We start from the raw sequence: 23,255 nt of genomic DNA, 5'->3' as shown, positions 1-23,255 counted from the left end.
GAAAACTCACGCAAGTTCGTAGTTTTCACCAAAGTCTGTACATTTAATGGAAACACACAGGATTTGTATTTCTTTTAATGAACATTTCCCAATGATTCAAATCCCTTTTGGATGGAAACATAGCTACTGTCACTGGCACATGCTGCTGCCAGAGTTAAAATATGTTGCAAATCAAATTGGATTGGCTGTGTCAGAAAACAGATCAACATCAGGAACGAGAGTCCTGTGAGACAGCATCTGGGCTTTTCCAAATTGCCTTCACAAGCTGTTTTATATGTATAGATCAGGGGTGTCAAACATACGACCTGCGGGCCTGAACCAGCCCACCAAAGGGTCCAATCTGATCCACTGAATGACTTTGCTTGGTATAAAAATTGCAGAGAAGTCATTAATTCCAATTTTTCAGTGAAATGATCTGCTATTCCTACTTGTCAAAATGAACCAGTCCCTATTTCTGCACAGAGGTAAATGGGACGCCAGTGAGCTTGGTGTGCTCAAGGAATATTACATTCAGCACCACTATCAAACTCATCGCACCGAAAATACAACAACTTGTAAAAAACAACTAAGAACAGAGAGGATAAATTAATTGTTGGCAGGTTTGAGGAAACATAAGTCTGGTTTGAATTACAGCCAAGAGATCAGCACTGCAGCTGTGAAAGCTAGCTTAATTATTGCTAACGAAATAGCATCTGCACCAAAGCCACACTCTGAGGGTGAGTTTCAGACATATTGTTGAAATTGCACTTATTTTTCTTTCAGCCTTCATCTCAGGCTGTTCATCACTATTTTTGTAAATGGACTGTTCATTAATCTTTGTCAGAATGAGAGCTAAGTGTAAAATGAGTCTGACACCCCTGGTTTAGATCTTTACAACAACTGACAGAAAGAATAGAGCAGGCATGCCTTATTGCATGATCCAAATCTTCATCAATACTTGCCATTATCAGTGTGTAAGTTATTAGCTTGGAGGTTGTTGTTTTCCAATAGCTGAGGGGATTTGGAAATAGTGACAGTAAATATTACCTTTTTGCTGTCTTTTGTTTGGACTCTGTCAAAGTCTGTTTGCACTGACAAGCTTTCATTTTTCAGGTGCTCCGCTCTCCATTCGATAGATTCAATATGCCATTCGATAGAAAAGCTTCTGCTGGGACCTCAGAATTTGTTTTGTTGCAAACTATTAATTGAACTTACAGTAAAAGAATCTTTTCTTGCTGCTTCTGAATGTTCATTTTTAGTTCTGATGCCTTTACTGGCTTCCTTTTCTATGTGTGACAGTCTTTATAATAATTAGTCAGTACATGCAAAGTGATCATTAGGCCTTCAGTCAAAGTGGGCAAGACATCAAACAGCAATAGAAATCATGAATGTGGGACAAACTTGAGAAAGATGCGTAGCACAGGACCCTTTATTAGAGCTGTCATTGAAGCTTTAAATCCCTACTTGTACTTGTCTGCACTTGTTGATCACAAGATTTCTAAAATAAGGGTGATTATCTGCTTCTGGAGCACCCACCTGTTTGCTCTTAGTGTCCTCCTTGGGGGAAAGGCAAGAAAGGAAATGTATGAAAAGAAAGCCAACACTTCTGATCTCTCTTTTTCTAACACACACACACATTTTCTATTGAACTAGATTTAAAAACTGAATTGAATTGCAATAAAATAGAGGGTAAATGAGTGCATTCAAAATGACTAAAAACACCAGACGTTCAGGGAATATTACGGGGGAATGGGAGCAAATCTGAATAGATTTAGAGGAAAGGAGTATTGGAGACACTCTGGCAGAAAGAGGAGGTGAAGGACAAGAACAAACCAACCTGCTTCTCTTTGTCTTTCTTTTCAGCCTGCAGGGACACACAGTTGTGAGTGAGCTATGCTGACATGCTAGAAGAACCACTACACATGTTCACACACACACATTCATGAAGACTCTGACATCGCAACAGTAACACTCTTTGTGCCACTTTTATTAGGTTCACCTTCACTGTTAGCCCTAACTCCCTCCAGACAGTGACTCATATAATAATAAAGCTTATTGTTCCTTCCAGGTGAGACCCTCCTCGGTCCAGTTTTGCTGATTCTCAGACTTTATATCCAGCTTGGAGGCTCATATCTCCCTCTGAGGTGTGATAAAAACTTGGCTAAAAACTATTCTTAATATTTTGAGGGTACAAGCGTGATGCAGAGAGCATACGCAGGGTTTAGACCTTCAGATAGTGTCCGGATAAACATTATCAGACCACTTTGAACACGGATCATTAGGATCATTAACACCAGGCATGCTGGCAGCCGACCCACACTTCTGCAGTCTGCAGTCCTTTCAATCACCAAATCATTTCACTAATGACCTGCTCCTTTCTGTGCTCAAAGGTGTGGTAATGAGAAAATAGTTAAAACGAAAACCTGCAGACTCCTGTTTCTCTGTGGCAAATAATTGGCACTACTTTGGACCAAAACAACTTCTACTACAGCCACATAGGGAGAACATACAGCAGGGCTGACCCAAATGCTTCAACGCTTCGATCGTTGCCATAGTAATTGATGTAGAAATCAGTGTTCAAATGATGGATTTTTCTATACCATTACCCCCAAAATCCCAAATAGCTCATGAATTAAGAAACAGTAATCCAACATAACTCATCATGCATCAACAGTGACTATTAGCTAGTCACAGACAGATGATAGTTAAACTTAGTGATAGGCCTAGTTGTGAACACGACAGACCTGTGATTGACTAGATCTGCTGGCATAATGTCTAAAAAGTCAAGCTTCTGGAATCCTGACAAAATTTACAAAAATGACCCCCACACCCCCGAAGCTTCGATTAATCAGGGATATTTCTTACTGAAGCTTTGATACCCAAGAAGTGATATTCGAGACAGACCTAATGTACAGCAAGCAGGTCAAATGAACCTCAGTTCACTTCCCAATAATGAGGGCTGGGCAATAAATCGATATTATATCGATATTATGATATAAGACTAGATATCGTCTTAGATTTTGGATTTTGTAATACTCTTCCTGGGTTTTAAAGGCTACTTTACAGTAAAATGCTGCTATTTTCTGAACTTGCTAGACGGTTTTAGCTGTTCTTTTATTTGCTTTTACTCACTTAAGCCCTATTCGGACGGGATTATTTGACATGGAGACGTGGGGTAAAGTAATTATTACCAGGGATTTTAGTCCCGTGCAAACGCACCATGTCTGTAATCATTACGGATAATGTCAGTAAAACTTACGGCGACTTTTACCTTCTGTAAAACGGTCCGGAGAAAATACCTTGGGTAATATTAATCCCGTGCGAACACGATCCTCAGTAAAAATGTATGTAAATATTTTGTCACGTCCTGTTCACAACTATTTTTACGCGTTTTTTCGATGATGGAGGCACTTGAAGAAGCATTCGGTGTTGTCAGCAGTCATGATAGTGGACATTCTTCTAATGATCGCATAGCCCTACGTGGGAGACCAATCAAAGAGGTCAAGAAGAAAGCACTTTTCAGAGCCACGAGACTTCTGGTTGTGTTAGTAGGCCTAATATAAATCCATATTGCTAATCGTTGTGTACACATACAGGAAGCAACGTAGCACGCACATGCTGACAGGGAGGTGACGCCAGGGTGCAAACCGCATCACCACTCCCATCTCTGGTAGAATTACAGAGATTTCTTGTCCCGTGTGGATCGGACATTTATATTACAGACATCCTGTGGTAAACTGACATTAGTCCACATCCCTATGTAAAACTAATCCTGTCCGAACAGTACTTTAGTCATTATATCCACATTACTGACAATTATTTACTAAACATCACATTGTATAAATATTTTGTGGGAGCACTATAGTCAACTTTACAATATCGTCGCAATATTGATAGCAAGATATCTGATCAAAAGAATGCTTAGTTTGCACCATAGCTTACAGAGTCTATGGTTTGCACACACACACAGCTTAGTTGTAAACACACCTTTTCCTTCATGGACTCAGACTAGGAAAAAAAACGGGACAAAAAGAGATAATATGATGTTAATAAAATAAAAAGAAACACAAACATTCATCATTAACTATCAAAGGGAACATGAGGGTCTTTGTCTGGTGGCTCACCTTTTCCTTATCAAGCTTTTGGACAAAGAAAAGAATAAAACAAAGACGTTAAAGACAGAAAACAACAAACAAAAGGCATGTGGACATTAATGGAGCTGTAATCTGACAAGGAAAAAAATTGGAAACATGAACACAAACAGTATACACACGCAGACACACACACACACACACACACACACAGCAAGGAGAATGGAGGATCTAGTCAACCACATGTTAGGATATCAGTTAGTTCTGAGATGACAGGCGGCAGAGGAGGAGAGGTTAGTCATGGAAAATGTTGGAGGAACCTATCTTAAAGAAAGCAAACCTTCTCCTGCTCCTCCTCACTGTCATCATAGTCTGAGGACTCGTCCTACAGGAGGACAGATGGCAAACAACTTACTGTAGACACACACTAAAACATCCAGTAAAATTCATCAAAGTAAAACGCTTATATAACCGACAAAGCTCTACTTTCTCAGGACTAATTAAGTTTTAGGAGAAAATATGTGCCCAGTGATGAATATTAAAGCTTAATTGCATATCAGTGTTACACTGTGTTTTCCAAGTGCCTTTGTTGTCTCCTCGTTTTGAATAGAGACACGCTGTTGTGTTCACAACAGCTGTCAGAGCTCCGCATTTTCTTTTTAGTACCCAAAGTTTAAAATATCTCAACTTTTTGTTCCCAACTTCAACCAGAGTAACAGCAGGCACCATGAAGCACCCAGCTCTTCCCTGGAGCATCTCTTTAGTGCTGTTGGCTGTAAAAAGAGATGTCTGGTGGAAACAGGCATTTAATTCTACAACAAGATGCTAATCTGCAGTGTCATTAGGCGACTGTTAGAGACCAGCGACAGAACCCAGGGACCTGCTTGTGCTGAAGTCAGAGCAAAAGCAGCATTCACAGTTTCACCTGTGATGTTGTCGTAATGAATCAACTAAATATTCTGTATGCAATCAGTATTTAAAGCTTCAGCTGGTGGCATTTTTATACAATAACATGGCTTATCGCTGCAAAACATGAAATCAAACAACACCTAAGGCCTTGTCCACATCTACAGATATTTTTTAATGTCTTTCATCCACATGCTGCATTTTAGGTCACTGATAACTGACCTTTTGTAAAACTCTGTTTTCAGAGTTGACGTATCGACGGAAAACAGCATTTTTGGCTTGTGACATCAAACTGCACACCGTTATCTCCTTTGTGAAGCATTACAACGAGGCGACATTTCGTGCAATGGCGGACGTGACCAAAATATTGGAAACATTATTTTACAAACTGCAAGTACATTTACAGTACAGGCCAAAAGTTTGGACACACCTTCTCATTCAATGCGTTTTCTTTATTTTCATGACTATTTACATTGTAGATTCTCACTGAAGGCATCAAAACTATGAATGAACACATGTGGAGTTATGTACTTAACAAAAAAAGGTGAAATAACTGAAAACATGTTTTATATTCTAGTTTCTTCAAAATAGCCACCCTTTGCTCTGATTACTGCTTTGCACACTCTTGGCATTCTCTCCATGAGCTTCAAGAGGTAGTCACCTGAAATGGTTTCCACTTCACAGGTGTGCCTTATCAGGGTTAATTAGTGGAATTTCTTGCTTTATCAATGGGGTTGGGACCATCAGTTGTGTTGTGCAGAAGTCAGGTTAATACACAGCCGACAGCCCTATTGGACAACTGTTAAAATTCATATTATGGCAAGAACCAATCAGCTAACTAAAGAAAAACGAGTGGCCATCATTACTTTAAGAAATGAAGGTCAGTCAGTCCAGAAAATTGCAAAAACTTTAAATGTGTCCCCAAGTGGAGTCGCAAAAACCATCAAGCGCTACAACGAAACTGGCACACATGAGGACCGACCCAGGAAAGGAAGACCAAGAGTCACCTCTGCTTCTGAGGATAAGTTCATCCGAGTCACCAGCCTCAGAAATGGCAAGTTAACAGCAGCTCAGATCAGAGACCAGATGAATGCCACACAGAGTTCTAGCAGCAGACCCATCTCTAGAACAACTGTTAAGAGGAGACTGCGCGAATCAGGCCTTCATGGTCAAATAGCTGCTAGGAAACCACTGCTAAGGAGAGGCAACAAGCAGAAGAGATTTGTTTGGGCCAAGAAACACAAGGAATGGACATTAGACCAGTGGAAATCTGTGCTTTGGTCTGATGAGTCCAAATTTGAGATCTTTGGTTCCAACCGCCGTGTCTTTGTGAGACGCAGAAAAGGTGAACGGATGGATTCCACATGCCTGGTTCCCACTGTGAAGCATGGAGGAGGAGGTGTGATGGTGTGGGGGTGTTTTGCTGGTGACACTGTTGGGGATTTATTCAAAATTGAAGGCACACTGAACCAGCATGGCTACCACAGCATCCTGCAGCGACATGCCATCCCATCCGGTTTGCGTTTAGTTGGACGATCATTTATTTTTCAACAGGACAATGACCCCAAACACACCTCCAGGCTGTGTAAGGGCTATTTGACCAAGAAGGAGAGTGATGGAGTGCTGCGGCAGATGACCTGGCCTCCACAGTCACCGGACCTGAAACCAATCGAGATGGTTTGGGGTGAGCTGGACCGCAGAGTGAAGGCAAAGGGGCCAACAAGTGCTAAACACCTCTGGGAACTCCTTCAAGACTGTTGGAAAACCATTTCAGGTGACTACCTCTTGAAGCTCATGGAGAGAATGCCAAGAGTGTGCAAAGCAGTAATCAGAGCAAAGGGTGGCTATTTTGAAGAAACTAGAATATAAAACATGTTTTCAGTTATTTCACCTTTTTTTGTTAAGTACATAACTCCACATGTGTTCATTCATAGTTTTGATGCCTTCAGTGAGAATCTACAATGTAAATAGTCATGAAAATAAAGAAAACGCATTGAATGAGAAGGTGTGTCCAAACTTTTGGCCTGTACTGTACATGATTACACATAAATGCACAGTTACTCTTCCACTATACTGACGGACAGAGGGGTCAGAATGTGCGACTGCTCCAGGCAGCCTGCGGGTAACAGCTTTTTCCAGGTAACTGATTGGCCAACATCATCTTCTTCTTTGTGTGTTTAGACCAGTTCAGACCAAAGATTTGCGATGAGAAGAGTTGAAACAAGAAACTACTTCCAATGCGCCGTTCTGCAACGTTCTAAAAACCTGCCGGCTCACACCAATGCAACTAGATGAGATGGTGTATCATCACTATGCAACAACTCTCTGTACTTCTGTTCTGATTTGCAGCTTTTCAGGCTGATTTTGTGGCTGGATATAATTTGTAGCTTCTTAAAATGTGAATGTGGATAGTGATAGTGAGATACTAGCAACAGCTGGCTACTTTAAATGGTGGAAAAATCCTAGCCTGGTGAAACCATCCTGATCTCACAAGCTCATATTCTATTTCGCTCCGCAGATTAGTCTGGCCATGGAGTCATAAACGCGAATTCTGGCATCGGTTTTGGCTTACCGGGCCAATCACAACCGTGTATTACTTTGGGGCGGGTTATCTGAAATCACGTCATCAGAACAGGAAGGACAAGGGGTGAATGCATTTCGTAAACAACCAACATGGCTACTGATTTTGAAACTGCGATGGTAAAGGTGTTGAACGAACTGGAATGTACATTTTCTCTAAAAGCAGAGCAAACGGCTGCACTGAAAGCTTTTATTGAAAAAAAGGATGTGTTTGCCGTCCTTCCTACGGGGTTTGGTAAAAGTTTAATTTACCAACTGGCTCCGCTGATCGGGAAAAAGATGGGACTCAGTGAAAACCCAGCGGCTATTGCTGTTTCTCCGCTAGTTGCTCTCATGGAGGAGCAGGTCAGGGAAGCGACCAAGCTGGGAATCAGAGCCATGCAACTCAGAGTCCACAGTGAGGAGGAAATCCGCAAAGATGGCAATACTCTTTCCCAGACATCATCACAGCTAATCTCCGCTGCAGCTTGCTGGTCTGTTTACAGTGGCGTTGTGCTAGCCTACGTCACACGTTTAGTTTACTCTGATTGGTTTTCCATCTTTTCAATTGCGTGAAGGGGCACTTTGAGTGACAGCCGTTGATACCGCCCCTCGGGAATAGAGGAAATGTACACTCCGTGTCCAGACCCATTCGCGTTTTGCAAATTGGGTCTGGCAACACCAGGCTAGAAAAATCCTGCCTTACAAAAATACCAGTGTACATGTCAACTAGGCCTTAGATTCAACCTTGTTTTCCCAAATGAGTATTGTGTTCTTTTATTTTTGTTTTTCTCATTGTTTGATTTAATTTGCCTCAGTGCAATCATCAGGGCAGTTTGCTGACAATATCGTTTATCTGTTTCATTGTTGGTATTTCTCTTTATTGTGTTTGTTCTTTGTCTTTTTCTATTTCTTAAAAGTGACAGATTTTATTTGCCTAAATCCTGCATCTTTTAAAATCAGTGTTCAACCACGTAAAGCACTTTGTAACTTAATTTCTCCTGACCCTTGGCTGCTCCTGGTCTCTTGGACGCCTAGCAGGTTCATAATTGTATGGTTGTAGTCCATCATATGTATATGAAAATACATTATTGACCTCCTCTGTCGCAAAACTAGCATTTTCATTCATATTTGCCATTGTTTAATTTGGCTGCTTTCCCCTTGTTACGTCACATCCGGCTGGGCATTTCTTGATGCGGAAGTAAAAATTACTCATAACAGCGAAACTAGGTGTCGCTGTATTGTAAATTTATGTATATTTCTTTTAAAGTCTAGTGTCTATATCATTTCCAAAAAAAACCTGATTCACTGGGGGCTCTAACATGCAAGTTGGTCTTAAAAAATAGTGTTGCTTACTATCATTATTATTATTTTTATTACATTAATATAAGTTGAATAATGTCACTGGTGGGATAAATTCTCTGCCTAAGCTTCAAAAAGTTTGATTCTAATATTATTCGGTTTCAAAGATTGGCTGGGTTTGCTCGAATTTAAGTTTATTAACAGCCTTTCAAGGTCACGTCAGTTCGCCTTGTGCAGCTTTTAATATGATGAGACTTCCAATAATGTCTTCTCTTCTACTCAATACTGAGTGTGTAGATGAAGCTTGCAGTTTGATATTTGGAAACGATTTGACTTCAGTTTGGTAAAAAAAAAAGAACATAAACAACACAGAGGTGAGTCTAGTTCACAACATCAACACACAAAACACAAAGTTCCTGTTGCACCAAGGCCTGACTTCAAGCTTACTGACAAACATCACAACACTGGGCCTGACAAACCAACCTTGTTCTCCTTTTCTTTGTTGTCAGCCTACAGTGAGGGCAGACAGGACAGGACAGGACAGGACAAGACAGGACAAGCAGTACAGCATTAGCACTGTGCCTTTTTGCAAAAAATAATATCATGATGTTTTCTAACAACACGGCCCCTAAAATCCAACATATTTCTGAATTTCCTCACTGGCAAGAGCTCTGCTTTAAATTCAAAGTAAAAAAACAGCCATCAGCAGCTGTATGATTGAAGCGTGTTTGAGAATGCACAAGAGCAAGAAACAGAAAACACAAACTTAATTTTAGAACAGACCTACTGAGTGAGGCTGTGCTGCTCAACAGTTTGCACACACACACTCTGCTTTTGTTACTTGTGAGGACTCAGTATTTACTTCAAATATCCATTAACCATAGCAACCAAGACTTAAAATAAATGATCTGCCTTGTGGGGGCTTTTTGTCCTCACAGCATGATCAATAAAACATACACCCTATCCATAATTCCTGTGTTTGCATTCCCTTGTTTCTAACCCTAACTCTAACCATCATGACATCTAATCCCAACCTTTAACCTAAACCTAACTCTGACCTTAACCCCTAAAACCAAGTCTTAACTCTTCACAGGAATCATACAAAGTGTCTTCACTCCAAGTCCAGAATTGTATCTACCAAAGCCAGACAAACAGTACGAGAGCATACGTAGATCTTCCAGTCTTTAACTGCGGAGATAATGGCACGCCGTCTTAAAGGTTCACAGACTTTTCAAATCTGTCTGAAACAGCAGTCAGGAGTCGTTACGAACATTAAAACAGGTTTGTCTTGCTGTGAGCTTTCCTCTTGTTCACACAGACCATTAAGAGATCTCTTTCTAAAATGATTTCAGTGTAGGTGACAGAGGACAAAATCCACAGTCCTCTTTTTGTGCAGAAATATATCCAAAGTTTATTTGAAGCTTCAGTTGTCCAAGTTGGACAAGTGATGTCACGTCCTGTCCAGGATAGTTAAGTTTACCTTTTTGTTCTCCTCATGTTTCAGTGTCTTGTACTTCCTGTTTTATGCCGATGATCAACTGTTGTCTTGTTTCAGGTCCCTCATTTTTCTGCCCGTGTGTATTTCCCTCCTGTGTGATTACCTGCCCCGCCCTTATGTGTTGCACCTGTGTCTCATAGTCTCCCTTTCCTTGGGGTGCTTCAGACCTAGAGCTCACTTGCTTAGATTTGAATTTTGTTACAAATTTGCATAACTGCCTAAAGTTGGTTCGTGTTCTCACGGCAGCATTTACAAGTGGACCAGATTAAATGCCTGTGTGAGAAAGCTGCTTTTGATTGGTCGGAATTTCCATGTGGGTAAAATCCAGGAAGTAAAGCAAACGTTGAAGAAGAGTACACTTGCAAGATAAATGTGACACTTTCTAATGTCACAATGGAGGGACAACTACGCAGGTTGATTTTAGCGCTGCTCATCGTGGACTATATTGCTGTCATTGTTCATTTTAGTCAAACCATACAGTTTGAAAACGAGGCGCGGCTCCAACTAGAAAACAATGTTTTGATGCATTGGATGTGCTGAATGTGCATATTAAGGCAGTACAGGAGGAGGTGCACATTAATAATCCTCCAGGACTGTAACATGCTCATGTTTAACCCAAACAATGCGTCATGTGACTGCAGTTGGTTCACATCCAGGTCGGAACACCTTCTCACCACAAACCTAGTTTTCATTAAAAGGACCAATTGTTTGAACTTTCTTGTTGGAATTTCTTGTTTTTGTTTTGACTGTTGACTGCAGAGCTAATTTCATAGTAGAAAGAGCATAAGATTGGAATTTATCCACTAGTGAAGTCTCAAATTAGCTTCAAATAAACTTTGAAATATATTATTGCAAGGACTGTGGATTTTGTCTCCCATCACTTAACATAAGAGGGCACTGAAAAGGGATATTTTAATGGCCATTATGGACTGGAGGAAGGCTAAATGAAAGCAAAAAACTGTTTTAATGTTCATATGAGCACTTGACTATTATTTTAAGACAGCCTTAAGGCTCCCAGGCCCACACTGCCACACTGTAAATTCGCCCTTACTTTCACACATTTAAATTAAACTATAAAGCAGCACAGAAGACCAACATTAAAAAACACTGAAACTCAGGGAGCATCCGAAGCTCCCCTTCTACAAACAGCTCCTTTATGAGGGAAGTCTTGAAAAGAATATTACCATTCCTTTTAAATGTTTCAACTAGCACATGAGGACAGCATCAATTAAGGAGCATGACAGGTTTTGAATAAATTCAGTCAGTTCCAATTAAATTGGCCAAAATACATTTATGAAACTAAGATTGTTTTGTAAAAAAAAAAAAAAAGTCCTTACAGAACATTCCACTGCTGTGAGTCCACTTTTTATAACCAGTTACAATCATATATACATATACCGCCATACAAAAAAAAGATCCTCACCTGCAACAATACCAGAGAAGAAGCATGTGTATGTCCTCACTACAACATCATCATTTAACATCTGTTAAGATAAGAGCAGCTTCAGCCATTAACCAGCACAGCTGAGACTCTGCCACACTTTATCTCTCCTCACCCTCTGCTCCGACTCTGACTCTCCTCCTCCCTGACACGCCACAGACCCCCCGCAGTCACCTGACAAACTCAACCATTTCAAGAAGCCATTTAGCGGCGGCTAAATACAACATTTCTACACACTATCAAATTCAATTATCTGGCAGCCCACTGTCTAGTCTATTAAGCACTCACTAGAGGAGGGAGGCTGTGTTAGCGCCCAGCTGTAAATGTGTTAAGAGCTTTGCTAGCATGTGGTGCTCGAGCCTTTATTGACATTTTAGCATCAGGGATATGGAGGGGTTTATCAGCTGTGCTCAGAGACAAGCAGCTGGGGGGTTCAAGGGGGTAATTGACACTTTATCATCCCATTTTAAAATGTGTTAAAAATGTTTTCCTGTGATCTTGGACACTTTATGTTTGTGATCTGACACTTGCGCATACTCACACTGTGCAGTTATGCTTTATATCTATCATTATATAATTATACTACGTCATATATTTATATCACTCTGGCAGGCCCAGTTTCAAGAGGGTAAAGTTGGCATTGTGCATTTCTGCAAACCACAGATACGTTACATTTGAACACTTCACACATATCATATCCTCCTGAGACACATTTTGGGTTTACGTGTCCTTATACTTCATTCTACTTTCACTCAGACCTGTTGTCCTCATTCATGGACACCTTTATGTGCCATCTGGTGGTAGTAAGCGCACAAAACACTAATCCATGTCAAAACAAGATGGCAGCCATCTCTGCCAAGTCAGTCTGGCAACAAATTTGACCAATTTTATCAACAGTAAGACACTGTTAATTAGGAAGTGGTAATTAGTGGTATTTTAAGCCAAACAGTTTTTGTTTCCGAACCATAACCTTGTGCCTAAACTTAACCACACCTTAACCACAGCGTTGTAACTTGTGACTACTTGTGCTCCAAGTCATGACCTGAGATCCTCAAGCCTACCTTCACCAGTCGTCCCTAAATCAAGGCTGGTAACTAAAGGTGACCGGGCCTTTGCTATCAAGGCCCTGCGGCTCTGGAATTCTCTGTCTGAGGAGATTAGGCAGGCTAGCACATTACCCGTTTTGTGCTTTATTTCCTTTTGTTCTGTTTTTGCCTCTGTACACACTATTTTTCGTAGCTCTTTCACATCTATGGGAGCACCCACAATCCCATTTGCATATCTATTTTTAAATGCAGGTAGAATTGCAACCAAATAGGCATATAAAACTGGAGGAGTTACACTAACATATCATGCATTCATCGTGTCCCAAAGCGCTGTTTTCTTGCACTAATGGGTTCGTAGAAATCCCAGGCAGTTGTGCTGCTTTCTTCTTAAGCATTTAAAACTCACAAAATGAGACACTAATAAAAACAAATACCTAAAAATAGGACCCCACTGGTAAGGTGACATACTGGGCAGCTTGTAGGTCTAAATGTGTTTTACTCTAGTCATTAACCAGCAATAAAAACAAGTCAAATTCAGACTTTGATGAGACAAATAAATGCTAAAAAGTTGTGAAATTTCCAGTTTCTAGCTTCCTCACAAATATTGAGATTATTATAATATAAAAAATGTTTCCCCTTGTCTGTTAGTTTTTTCTTTCCTTTATTCTCTCTTACCTCAGATCCCTCTGAGTCTGAGCAGGCAGACTGGAGTTGAAATGGACAAAACAGTAAGAAAAGAAGGTGAGATGACAGAAAAAGAATTTAAAAAAATTATAAATGACATTTAAGTAAATTATATGACACTGATTTTGATGTTTTTTTTGCAGCAGCTACCCACCATGTCATCCTCCCCTTCATTGTCAGTGATGGCCTGGTGAAGATGGTGTGGAAATAAAATAAATTATATAAAATGTAGGATAAAGAAAATGTGATGACATAAAGAAAGAAAGGAAAAACAGAAGAGAAAGTCTAACAAATGTTACTCTGTTGAGATTTTGTAAGGACATGGCTTGAATGAAGCTGGCTGACTGTGACAGGCACTGTAGATGAATTTGGTTATAAACATTTTCTTACAGTGAAAATGGGTGGAAGAACCACAGATGCTACAAGTACACTATAAACCCAAAGTATGTAGACATCCCTGTTTGTAAATCTTTCTTTTTGTGTCTGTTTTTCATGGTTTCGGGCTCTCTTAGCACAGTGCAACAAAGGCGAACTCTTAATGTGTCAGCACAGCCTGTTCTCATTACCAGGGCATCAAATACCAACGCTTTGTCACGCCCCTGTCAAAGGCAGCTTCTGGAGTCTTTATGAGACGCGCTGGGCTGTCAACTAACTTTAATATAAACCCATCCGGGGCATTACTTGATGCTGAGAGCTGCTGATGTAGCATATAGAACCAGAAGGTTAGTGTCCCGTGTGAAACCAAAATTCACTGTTGTTTTAATGTACATAGTCATCGCACAATGTCGTCATTCACCTCATGTATTTACGCCACGTTACACTGTGTTAAAAACCTACGTATTAAGCCAAAACATGATCTTTTTTCGAAAGTTAACCAACTGGTTTTTCACCTGAACCTTACCACGACCGCTTCACAACATTAAGCATGTGTTACAGCTGTGCATCACACAGATGAGGGTGACCTGTATGTCACTATGAGAAGCAAAGGGGTGTGACAAAGCGACAGAGTGACAGAGATCTTATTTCAGAATCATGTGCTTCGTCTATGTCTCTTTGCTGTTTCCCCATGCACAAGGCCAGTTAAAGAAATGGCTCTCCTAATTTGGTGTGGAAGAACTTGACTGGTCTGCACAAAGTCCCGACCTCCACTCTACTCTACACCATTGGGATGAGGTGAAACATCGACTCTGAGCCAGACCTGATTACCCAACATCAGTGCTGGACCTCACTGATGCTCTTCCAGCTGACTGGGAGCAAACACCTGCAGCCAGGTTCAAAAATCTGGTGGAAATGTAATGTAATGTTTGGGTGTCTACATACTTTTGGCCATTTAATATATCTGATATTTAAAAAGAAAAGTTATTGATCATAAAGATAAAAAAAGAAAAATGAAGTAGTCTTCTGGTATTTCTTTAGTTTTCAGTCAATCCAGCTTAAAACCACTAAAAGTAATTTTATCCAAACTGAACAATGATATCTGAGGTTGTGACGGAGCCACAGGTTGACCCACCTCCTCATCTAACTCCTCAGGTTCCTCCTCGTTCTCAAGCTTTTGGAGAGAAGCAGCACCACAGTGAAAAACACAGTATTTATTTTTACGTTTTATCAGGTGGAGAGAAGGAAACCAACGTTTATTTCTGGGAGTGAAAACTAGGAGTCTATGAAGGAGGAGGAGGAGGGGGAGAAGAGTTCAAGTTGAACTCTTGTTTATGAGTAAATTGGGATCAAACTAAAAATAGACACATATGCTGCTGGGTAACAAGAGGTTTGACGGGAGGTTCACGGCGGGTTTTTGCTTTAATGAACTTGTTTATTTCAGATGTTTGTGTTCCAGGAGCAACAGGGGAAAGGGGAGCGAGGGCAAAAAAGAAACCTAGACATACCCTCTCCTCCTCAGCAGTTATCTGTAGAGGGAAACACACACACTTATTCTCACCTTACTTAAATTAACTTGCACCACACATTATTCTTCACCTGCTGAACCTTCATCTAAACAAATGACTTTAACAAGCTACGCTTAGTTATAGATGCTTCTACACTCTCATTATTAGAAAAATATATCAGCAAGGTTACTTTATATTCAAGCAGGAGTGAAAAGTCAAGTGAATATCAAAGGAGAAATACGAGAGGGGGAACTCAAACTACAGATTTACTCCCGCACAAAATACAACTCTATTTTTCAGGGTTTCCACATTGCACATGAAAGGTTACAACTACACTTATTCTTCTTCCAAGTTTCATTCTTTTTAATTGCTCTTTGACTGCACAGAGATCTGACTTTAGTTATAGTCTGAGATCACAAGATGGGTTGGGATCTTGTTGTCTGTTCCAAGAGCAAGGACTGAGCTGGGAAAGAAGGCTTTTATGTGCTCCGCTCCCTTCACTTGGAATAGTCTTCAAAAAGACTGAAACCAAGAGAATTGTCTGCGCCTGAGGCTCCTATTAGAACAATGGTGACTCAATCTGTTGGTGCTTGTCACTGTATATGTAGGTAGGTATTTTGACAGGTTAATGTATATCTTCTATGTGTTCTTGTGGTTATGGTTGTTTGTCAGTAACATTTTATCGCCCAGGTGAAATCTAGAATCTCACTGGGATTTAACCTGGTTAAATATGAGTTAAATAAAATAAAAAAAGCGTTGAAATATGAAACAGCTGCAGGTTCAGCACAAACACAGAAAAAAAAATTCCAGTATGCATAAAAAGAATCCAACTCTGCTGCTTCTCCTGGTAGCAACTGATGAACCCAAATTCATATGAAATGCCTCCATTAATTAGGTCACACCTGGAGGACGCTGAGTTGACCCATATAGGTTTGTCTATGTAGTGGAACGTACCAATACCAACAGGATTGTAGCTTCTCCAGCACCATTTGAAAAACCAATGGTGTGCATGTCTGTAACCTCACAAATAAATCACACAGCAGACAGATATTTGAAAATCCAGACACAGTTATTGGATTAGCTGTGATTGTTGAAAATGTTTTTCACCTGTTTACAACATTTTTCTGATTTAACAACATCATTTACTTCCAACTGCTCGCAAATTTTTCTAACAGCCTCTGAGATCCTTTCATTTTGCTGATGAAAAAAAAAAAACATCAGTGTCTCAAACAGCCATCAAGATATCAGAGCATTTCAGTCCAACTGACATGTTGTTAAAGAGTAAGTTAGGTATTTTTCAACCCTGTTTTCACACATTTTGTCTTAGTGACTAATGTAACCACATTGCAGCCTCTTTGTTTTTGACACTGACAGGCTTTGACAGGTGTAACAACTTATGGAAAGAATCCCTGCTGAATAAGATGTTTCAATTAGAGAGTAAGATCCTTTGTTAACACTTTATTTGAAGGTATCTACATAAGAGTGACATGACACTTTCATGAACTTGTCATAAACATTATGTATATGTCATACACGTTTATGACTGCTGTCATTAAGTGTCATTCAGTTTTTGTAATGACAAGTTGACATTGTTTGGGTTGTCTTGATTATGACAAGTTGACATTAATTAAAGTGACATTACCAGAAGATGTCTTTGTATCAATCATTATGTCAACTTGTCATAAACACAAAAAGAGGTGCATTTCTTGTTAATAGTGGGGTTTCCATCCAAATGTATCGAAATTTTTCAGCAAATTTTGTGAAAATGTGCAAAAGAAAATGCGAATTTATGCCTGTTTCCATTCGTTATTGTTTTGCAATTATTGGGAGTCAACAGGAAGAGCAGTAGGTGGCGCTTCTCGTGAAAAATGAACAAAATAAAAACACCCCCATAGAAGAAGAATGCGCTATGAGATGACGTCATAAGAGAGCGTCTTATGCCCACTGTAAACAACAACACACTCAACTGACACTCAACAACTGACCATTCCTGATAAACCTGTCGGCTCCTGGGAGAACTCTGGTTAGCATTTTGTCAGCGTTCACAGCGTACCTAACCATCTTGAAGAAGAGACAACAAAGAAGAAGTTTAATGTCAAGAGTACTGTCAGAAATAGCTAGAAGGAGACCACCACAACGTTCTCTGTGTGTATGGGAACGCAGGCATGTGAAGGACTTTTGGGAAGTAGTTGTCCAGCAGCATTTCACTCACGAACTCTGGCTGAAACATTTCTGTATGTCAAGGGCCACATTTGAGGATCTGTATGCCGGTACGTCATTGTTTATTCGCAAAACCTGTTTCCATAGCAAAAAGTCGCATTTTCCTTTTATCGATACGCTGACAAATCCACCCCCTCCAAGCGTAAAAACTTATTTGCAAATTTTCGGCCTTTTTTAGAATTTCTGTCCATCCAAGGGTTTTTTTTCGCAATTTTTGAAAATGCGAATAAAAATAGGTGGATGGAAACCCCACTAATGTCAAGTTGTTATGACAAAGACATCTGGTAATGGTAATCCTGGTTAATGTCAAGTTGTCATAATATGACATCCCAAAAAAATTTAATGTCAACTTGTCATTACAAAAAACTGAATGACACTTAATGACAGCAGCCATAAACGTTTATGACATGTACATAATGTTCATGACAGGTTCATGGCAGTGTCATGTCATAGTTATGACAGTGTCGTGTCACTCTTATTTAGATACCTTCAAGTAAAGTGTTACCAGTCCTTCTTGTCTAACCAGAATCATTCTGAAATCGCCATCCCCAAACACACCAGACTCCATTTAAATAAACCATAATTTTTGTGCGTATAGAGGCAGCATATTTTCAGATCTAACTGCTTGAATTTAGGATTAATTTCCACCAAACCAGGGTTGGTCATTGTTAAAACAATAGAAAGGTGAACCAAGAAAATAATGGGATTGACTATAGAGATTTGGGGTTGTTTCTGTTTAAACAAAAAGGATCTTATTCTCTAACAAAAAAGGTCTATCTCTATAGGATCCTTTCAATAATGTTGTCAGGCATTTAGAGCGGTGGTTCTCAAATGGTGTGCCATGACGCAACCCACTGATTTAGAGAAACAATCTGAGCCTGTCAGTGGCAAAAACAAGCACTTTTAGTAGACGTAAACTGACAGTGCGCAATTGCCCAATAACGTTACATTTCAGCCTGTGTCTTGGTCAATAATGGACCAATTTCAAAAGCTGTTGTCTCCATTAGTCACTAAGACACAAAAACATGACAGAACAGGTTGGGAAATCTTTGTAACGGGAGGTTTAAAATGCATGTTCTCACTTTAAATTAATCCTGGCTGCTCCAAATGAGACCCTGATTAGTTTTCTCCTCTCTGGTGTAAATGCAACAACACTGCGTTGCCACCGTTTGTGAGAACAGAACTGAGAACAATCTTTGCCATATGTGATGAGCTTGCAAGCTTATTTGATGATTTTGTTGCCATTTAAGCTTGAAAAAGCATTGGAACAGTTTCTTATTTTCAAACCATGCTCTGGTCTGAAAAACAACCCTCTCACATGAGTTACATTATCCTGCTGTGTGTACTACCAGGGCTTGTCTTTCACATGATAATGATGCCACAGTGAAGGGTGGCAGATTTCAGTCCTGTTCTCTTAAGACCCAAAACACTGCCCGTTTTCATTTCAACATTTTGACCTCAAACAGGAGAGAAAGACCTCATCAGTGGCTGCAGGATGAAATGAGAAACTCTCAGGTCTCCATGGCAGATGATTAAAAACCACTGGTGCAGGACAAGTGATATGCTTGTGTGCTCATTGGTTATTGCTCACCTGTTTTGCTCCCATCGACTCAAACATCTTCTCCAACAGGACCCTCATCTGTTGGATGTTGTTCATCAGCACGCAGGGCTGGAGGATGATAGATGAGGGGTACAATGGGGGCAGGTGGTCGAGAAAAAACAAAAGGAGGGAAACAGAGTTGAGAGAAAAGAGCAAATGAATGAAATATAAGGAAACAGGAAGATGAAATAAGAAAAGTAAGAAAAAACAATAGAGATAGATGTGTAAGAGCCACAGAAGTGGGCAGCAGTAACTAAAATATTAATCTACTCCACAGAGAGTGCACTAGCTTTCAAAGTGTTTGGTCTCTCTCCAAATCGGAGAAGAGCACAGAGTGGCAGCAGAGTGGCGACACAGCAGTACTCACTATCTTCTCCTTCTCACAGTAGGAGGGAAAGCTCTTGGCTAGCAGGGCACAGTACTGCAGCAGCACTTTGGTGATCGTCTGTGGAAACAAGATAACACACACATAGGACATGTTTACTCTGGGAACTTCTGGGGTGGTGGATCTGAACACTGGTATTTACTCCTCTAGTTTGACTTGTTTGATCAGGCGAGAATGCTGCTGTTTGAACTCAAATATTCACACTGTCACGGCTGAAAATGTCTCTGTCTTTTGCTAAAAGAGCTGCAGGCGGAGACATGATCACATCGGTCCACTTCTAGCCTCTTCACACTGGCTCCCAGTGTGTGTTAGAAAAGATTTGGAAATTTTACTGATTACTTTTAAGGACAGTCCGGACAGAGCGTTTGCTGTCAGGGCTCCGAGGCTCTGGAACAATCTGCCCGAGGAAATCAGGTCGGCTGATTCAGTGATCTCTTTTAAGTCTCTTCTTAAAACTCACTTTTATCTGAGAGCCTTTCCTGATTTTATTTGAGTTTTAAGTTTATTCAAACTGTCTTTAATTTCCTCAGTTTTTATACACTGAAGTGTTTTTATCAGTTCCTTTAAAAGTTGTTGTTTTTCATGTCTTGTCTGTTTAAATTACTGACATGTAAAACACTTTGTAACTCTGTTTTGAAAAGCACTTTATGAATAAAGATTATTATTATTATTATTATTATTATTATTATTAGTTGGTAGTGACGAGTAGGGGTGGTTGATATGGCCCTAAAATATTATCACAATATTTCAGGGTATTTTTGTGATAACGATATTCTGGACGATATGACAAATTAGTACTAACTTCACTTGATACTTTAATTTTTTTTTTTTTTTTTTGCTTTCAAGACTTCAATAAGTTAAGTCTAAGGGGAGTCAAGTCTCAAGCAAGTCTCACATCTCAAGTCCTCATTTTTGTGTCCTCATTTTGGTCCATGTCCAAGTCCCCTGTGTACAGCTCTGCATGCAGATCTAAAGGACCTCTGGATATGTGGAGATGGGTATTGATATTGATGACAATTCCTCATGGTTGGAAACTAGCAGGACAAAACAAATGAGTCCTTTAGTAGGCAGCCACTATGCTTGTTCAGAGTTCCAACGGACAAAACTGGATTTGTTGGGAGTGACAGAGTGACTCGTTGGTACCACTGTCATCCTGCCTGATTACACAAAGTATTTTGTGTTTGTTGATTTGGCAATGTATCTTAAGTGTTATGTGCTAATTTTTGTTTTTGCAACAACCCTCCTGCCAATCAAAGACTGTAGGCGGAACTCAAGGGACATCTTTTTCCGTTTGGATCTCTGTTGATGATCAGTTTCTCCAGGCACCATCTTCTTTACGTGTCCAGCCATGGTGGCTCTTAGCTGTCACACGCAACATGCCAGTTCCATTTCTATTTTTAATGAAAACACTCTCCTTGTAATCAGAGGAAAACTCATCATATTTCTTTCCTTCAACTAATCTATCATTTACTGTTCACTCTATGGATCAAATTGGACACTGAGTTGCCAGTTTAGTTGGCTAACCTTCACACAAAGTGTACTGTGCTTAATAAGGAGTCATACATCATGTGTCTGAGGTGTGGCACGGTATAAATCAGGCAGACCAGCAAGAGTGACTTTGGGTACTTTACTATCTCCGAGACAGCTATTATCTTGGGCTTTTCACACATGACATTACAAAGGTTTATCCAGAATACACCAACAGTTTGAGATACTGCAGACAGGGACAGGTAGTGGATCAGAAACGTCAATCACACTGAAAAGTTTCCTCCTCCGTGTTCAGAATTTTAAAGGTACTCTGTGGAGTTTCTGACCACTGGTTGCACTGTAGAGCAGTGCTTGTTGAGCAGTTATCTCATCATTTACATGAGGACACACTGAATGCAGTAGTGGAAAGTATTCATCCATCCATTATCCATAACCGCTTATCCCATTCAGGGTTGTGGGGCAGGGGGGCTGGAGCCTATCAGGGTACACCCTAGACTATACTTCCACCACAATTAGCATGTGTATGTGGGGTTTTTTAAACATGGGAAACCCACTAAAAATAGGCAATAGACACCTTTCCAATTGCCAGTAGACCACAGCTATGTACATGGCTCTGCAGCAGATGAGTATGCCTTTCTGCATTTGTGTGTGTGGGTTCTTATAGTGGGTCACATTCAACACCACAAACAGGTCAGAAAACAGGATAGTACACGGTAGAAACTAGCATGGCCGACTGTGACAACTTCACGGTGGTGACTTCTTTTTATATATCTTGCTTTTTTAGGCTCTCTTTCAAACTTGGTGCAGAATTTGGATGGATGTTTGAGCGCTGCTTGGGTGGTGATGGACGATATTTCGTGGTGGTCTGTCATTGCATATTGCTGGTAAAGGGACTAAAATTAGCACGTTTATCCCGGGTGCTGAGTTTCCATCAATGCCGATTGGAGCCATAGCTGATAAATACCCATGTGAATGCCAATTATAACCTTTCCCATTACATTTCTTTCTCTTTTGTTTTTTTCTATGCTAAAGAACATTAACTTAAAGTTTATGTATTGTCTATCTACCAGTATATTTCAGTTTTATAAGTTGTACAAAAACAACAACAACGAATAAACAAAAACATTAAAAAAAACAGAGGTTAGCGGGTGTTAGCATTTTTTCTGTGCAGTGGTAAAGTCCAAGTGGCTATGGAGACAGACAACCATTCACATTCACACCTACGAACAATTAACCTACACTGACATGTCTTTGGATTGTGGAAGCCAGAGAGCCTGGAGAAAAAGGGTGGGTGGGAACTGGAAAGTAACTACATGACTCTGAAATACTTTGAGATACTTGTACTTCACTTGAGTATTTCAGTTTTCTGCTGCATTATATGTCTACTCCGCTTCATTTCAGAGGCAAATATTGTACTCTTTACTCCACTACATGTAATTTTGGCGCTTTCATTAATTTGCAAGTTAAGATGGCTAATACAAACACATCTGTCCAGTAACATACGGGCCTGAATTTTAAGTTGATGGTCAAAATGACACATTTTGTTTGGAAAAGGTCCAACATTTATTAAAAAAAGAAAAAAGAAACAGGCAACAAAAGCAAATATTCCCATCAAAAAACGTCTGGTCAAATGACACTTTTTCCTCATCATATAAATGCATTCCCTGAAACTGTAGCTCAGTTTCTCTGAACTCTAAAGGCAAAACTGAAAAGAGTTAACCATTTTGTCAAAACTCCACAGATCTCTAACAAAATGAAACACTGCACTTAAAACCATGTCCTCTCTTCTCAAAACAGATTCTTTCCACCAAAATGACACACAGCTAGCATATTTTCATGTAGGCCTTCTTCTCTGTTTCCTATGCTGTTCCATTTTTCCCCAAACACAGCAGAGCTCGCCTGAGGCATCTTTAATGCTCTGACACGTGATTGGAGTGTTTTGCCAATTGTGTTCGAACAGCTGCGACGTGAGTGAGACCAATTGGCAATTAGGGTGTAATATTTTGAAGTCCGCTCACAGCTGGTTGTCTGAATAACAGGAAAACAGTAGCTTAAGTGACAGGAAACACCTTTTCATGCGTTCTGGAAAGCTGTAGGTGTGTCACCTGATACTGCTTGTTTGTCAAACACTATAAATTGTCATGATGTATTAATTCTTTGGCTTTCTCGCGAG

General features: G+C 40.1%; 1 protein-coding gene across 1 annotated transcript in view; it reads right to left on the bottom strand.

Moving 5' to 3' along the window:
- The window catches only part of LOC117252770 (protein unc-13 homolog B-like), a 125,112-nt gene that overhangs the window by 26,491 nt on the left and 75,366 nt on the right, over nt 1-23,255 (bottom strand). The window contains exons 17-18 of the mRNA XM_078170490.1: nt 19,577-19,654; nt 19,201-19,278 (exon numbers count right to left, since the gene is read on the bottom strand). Coding sequence (XP_078026616.1) covers nt 19,201-19,278; nt 19,577-19,654 — 156 coding nt within the window. The remainder of the gene's footprint in view (nt 1-19,200; nt 19,279-19,576; nt 19,655-23,255) is intronic.

Source organism: Epinephelus lanceolatus, chromosome 9, assembly GCF_041903045.1.
Source record: "Epinephelus lanceolatus isolate andai-2023 chromosome 9, ASM4190304v1, whole genome shotgun sequence".
Taxonomy (NCBI): domain Eukaryota; kingdom Metazoa; phylum Chordata; class Actinopteri; order Perciformes; family Serranidae; genus Epinephelus; species Epinephelus lanceolatus.
Note: the sequence above shows the minus strand (reverse complement) of the source record. Positions and strands in the feature narration are given on the sequence as shown.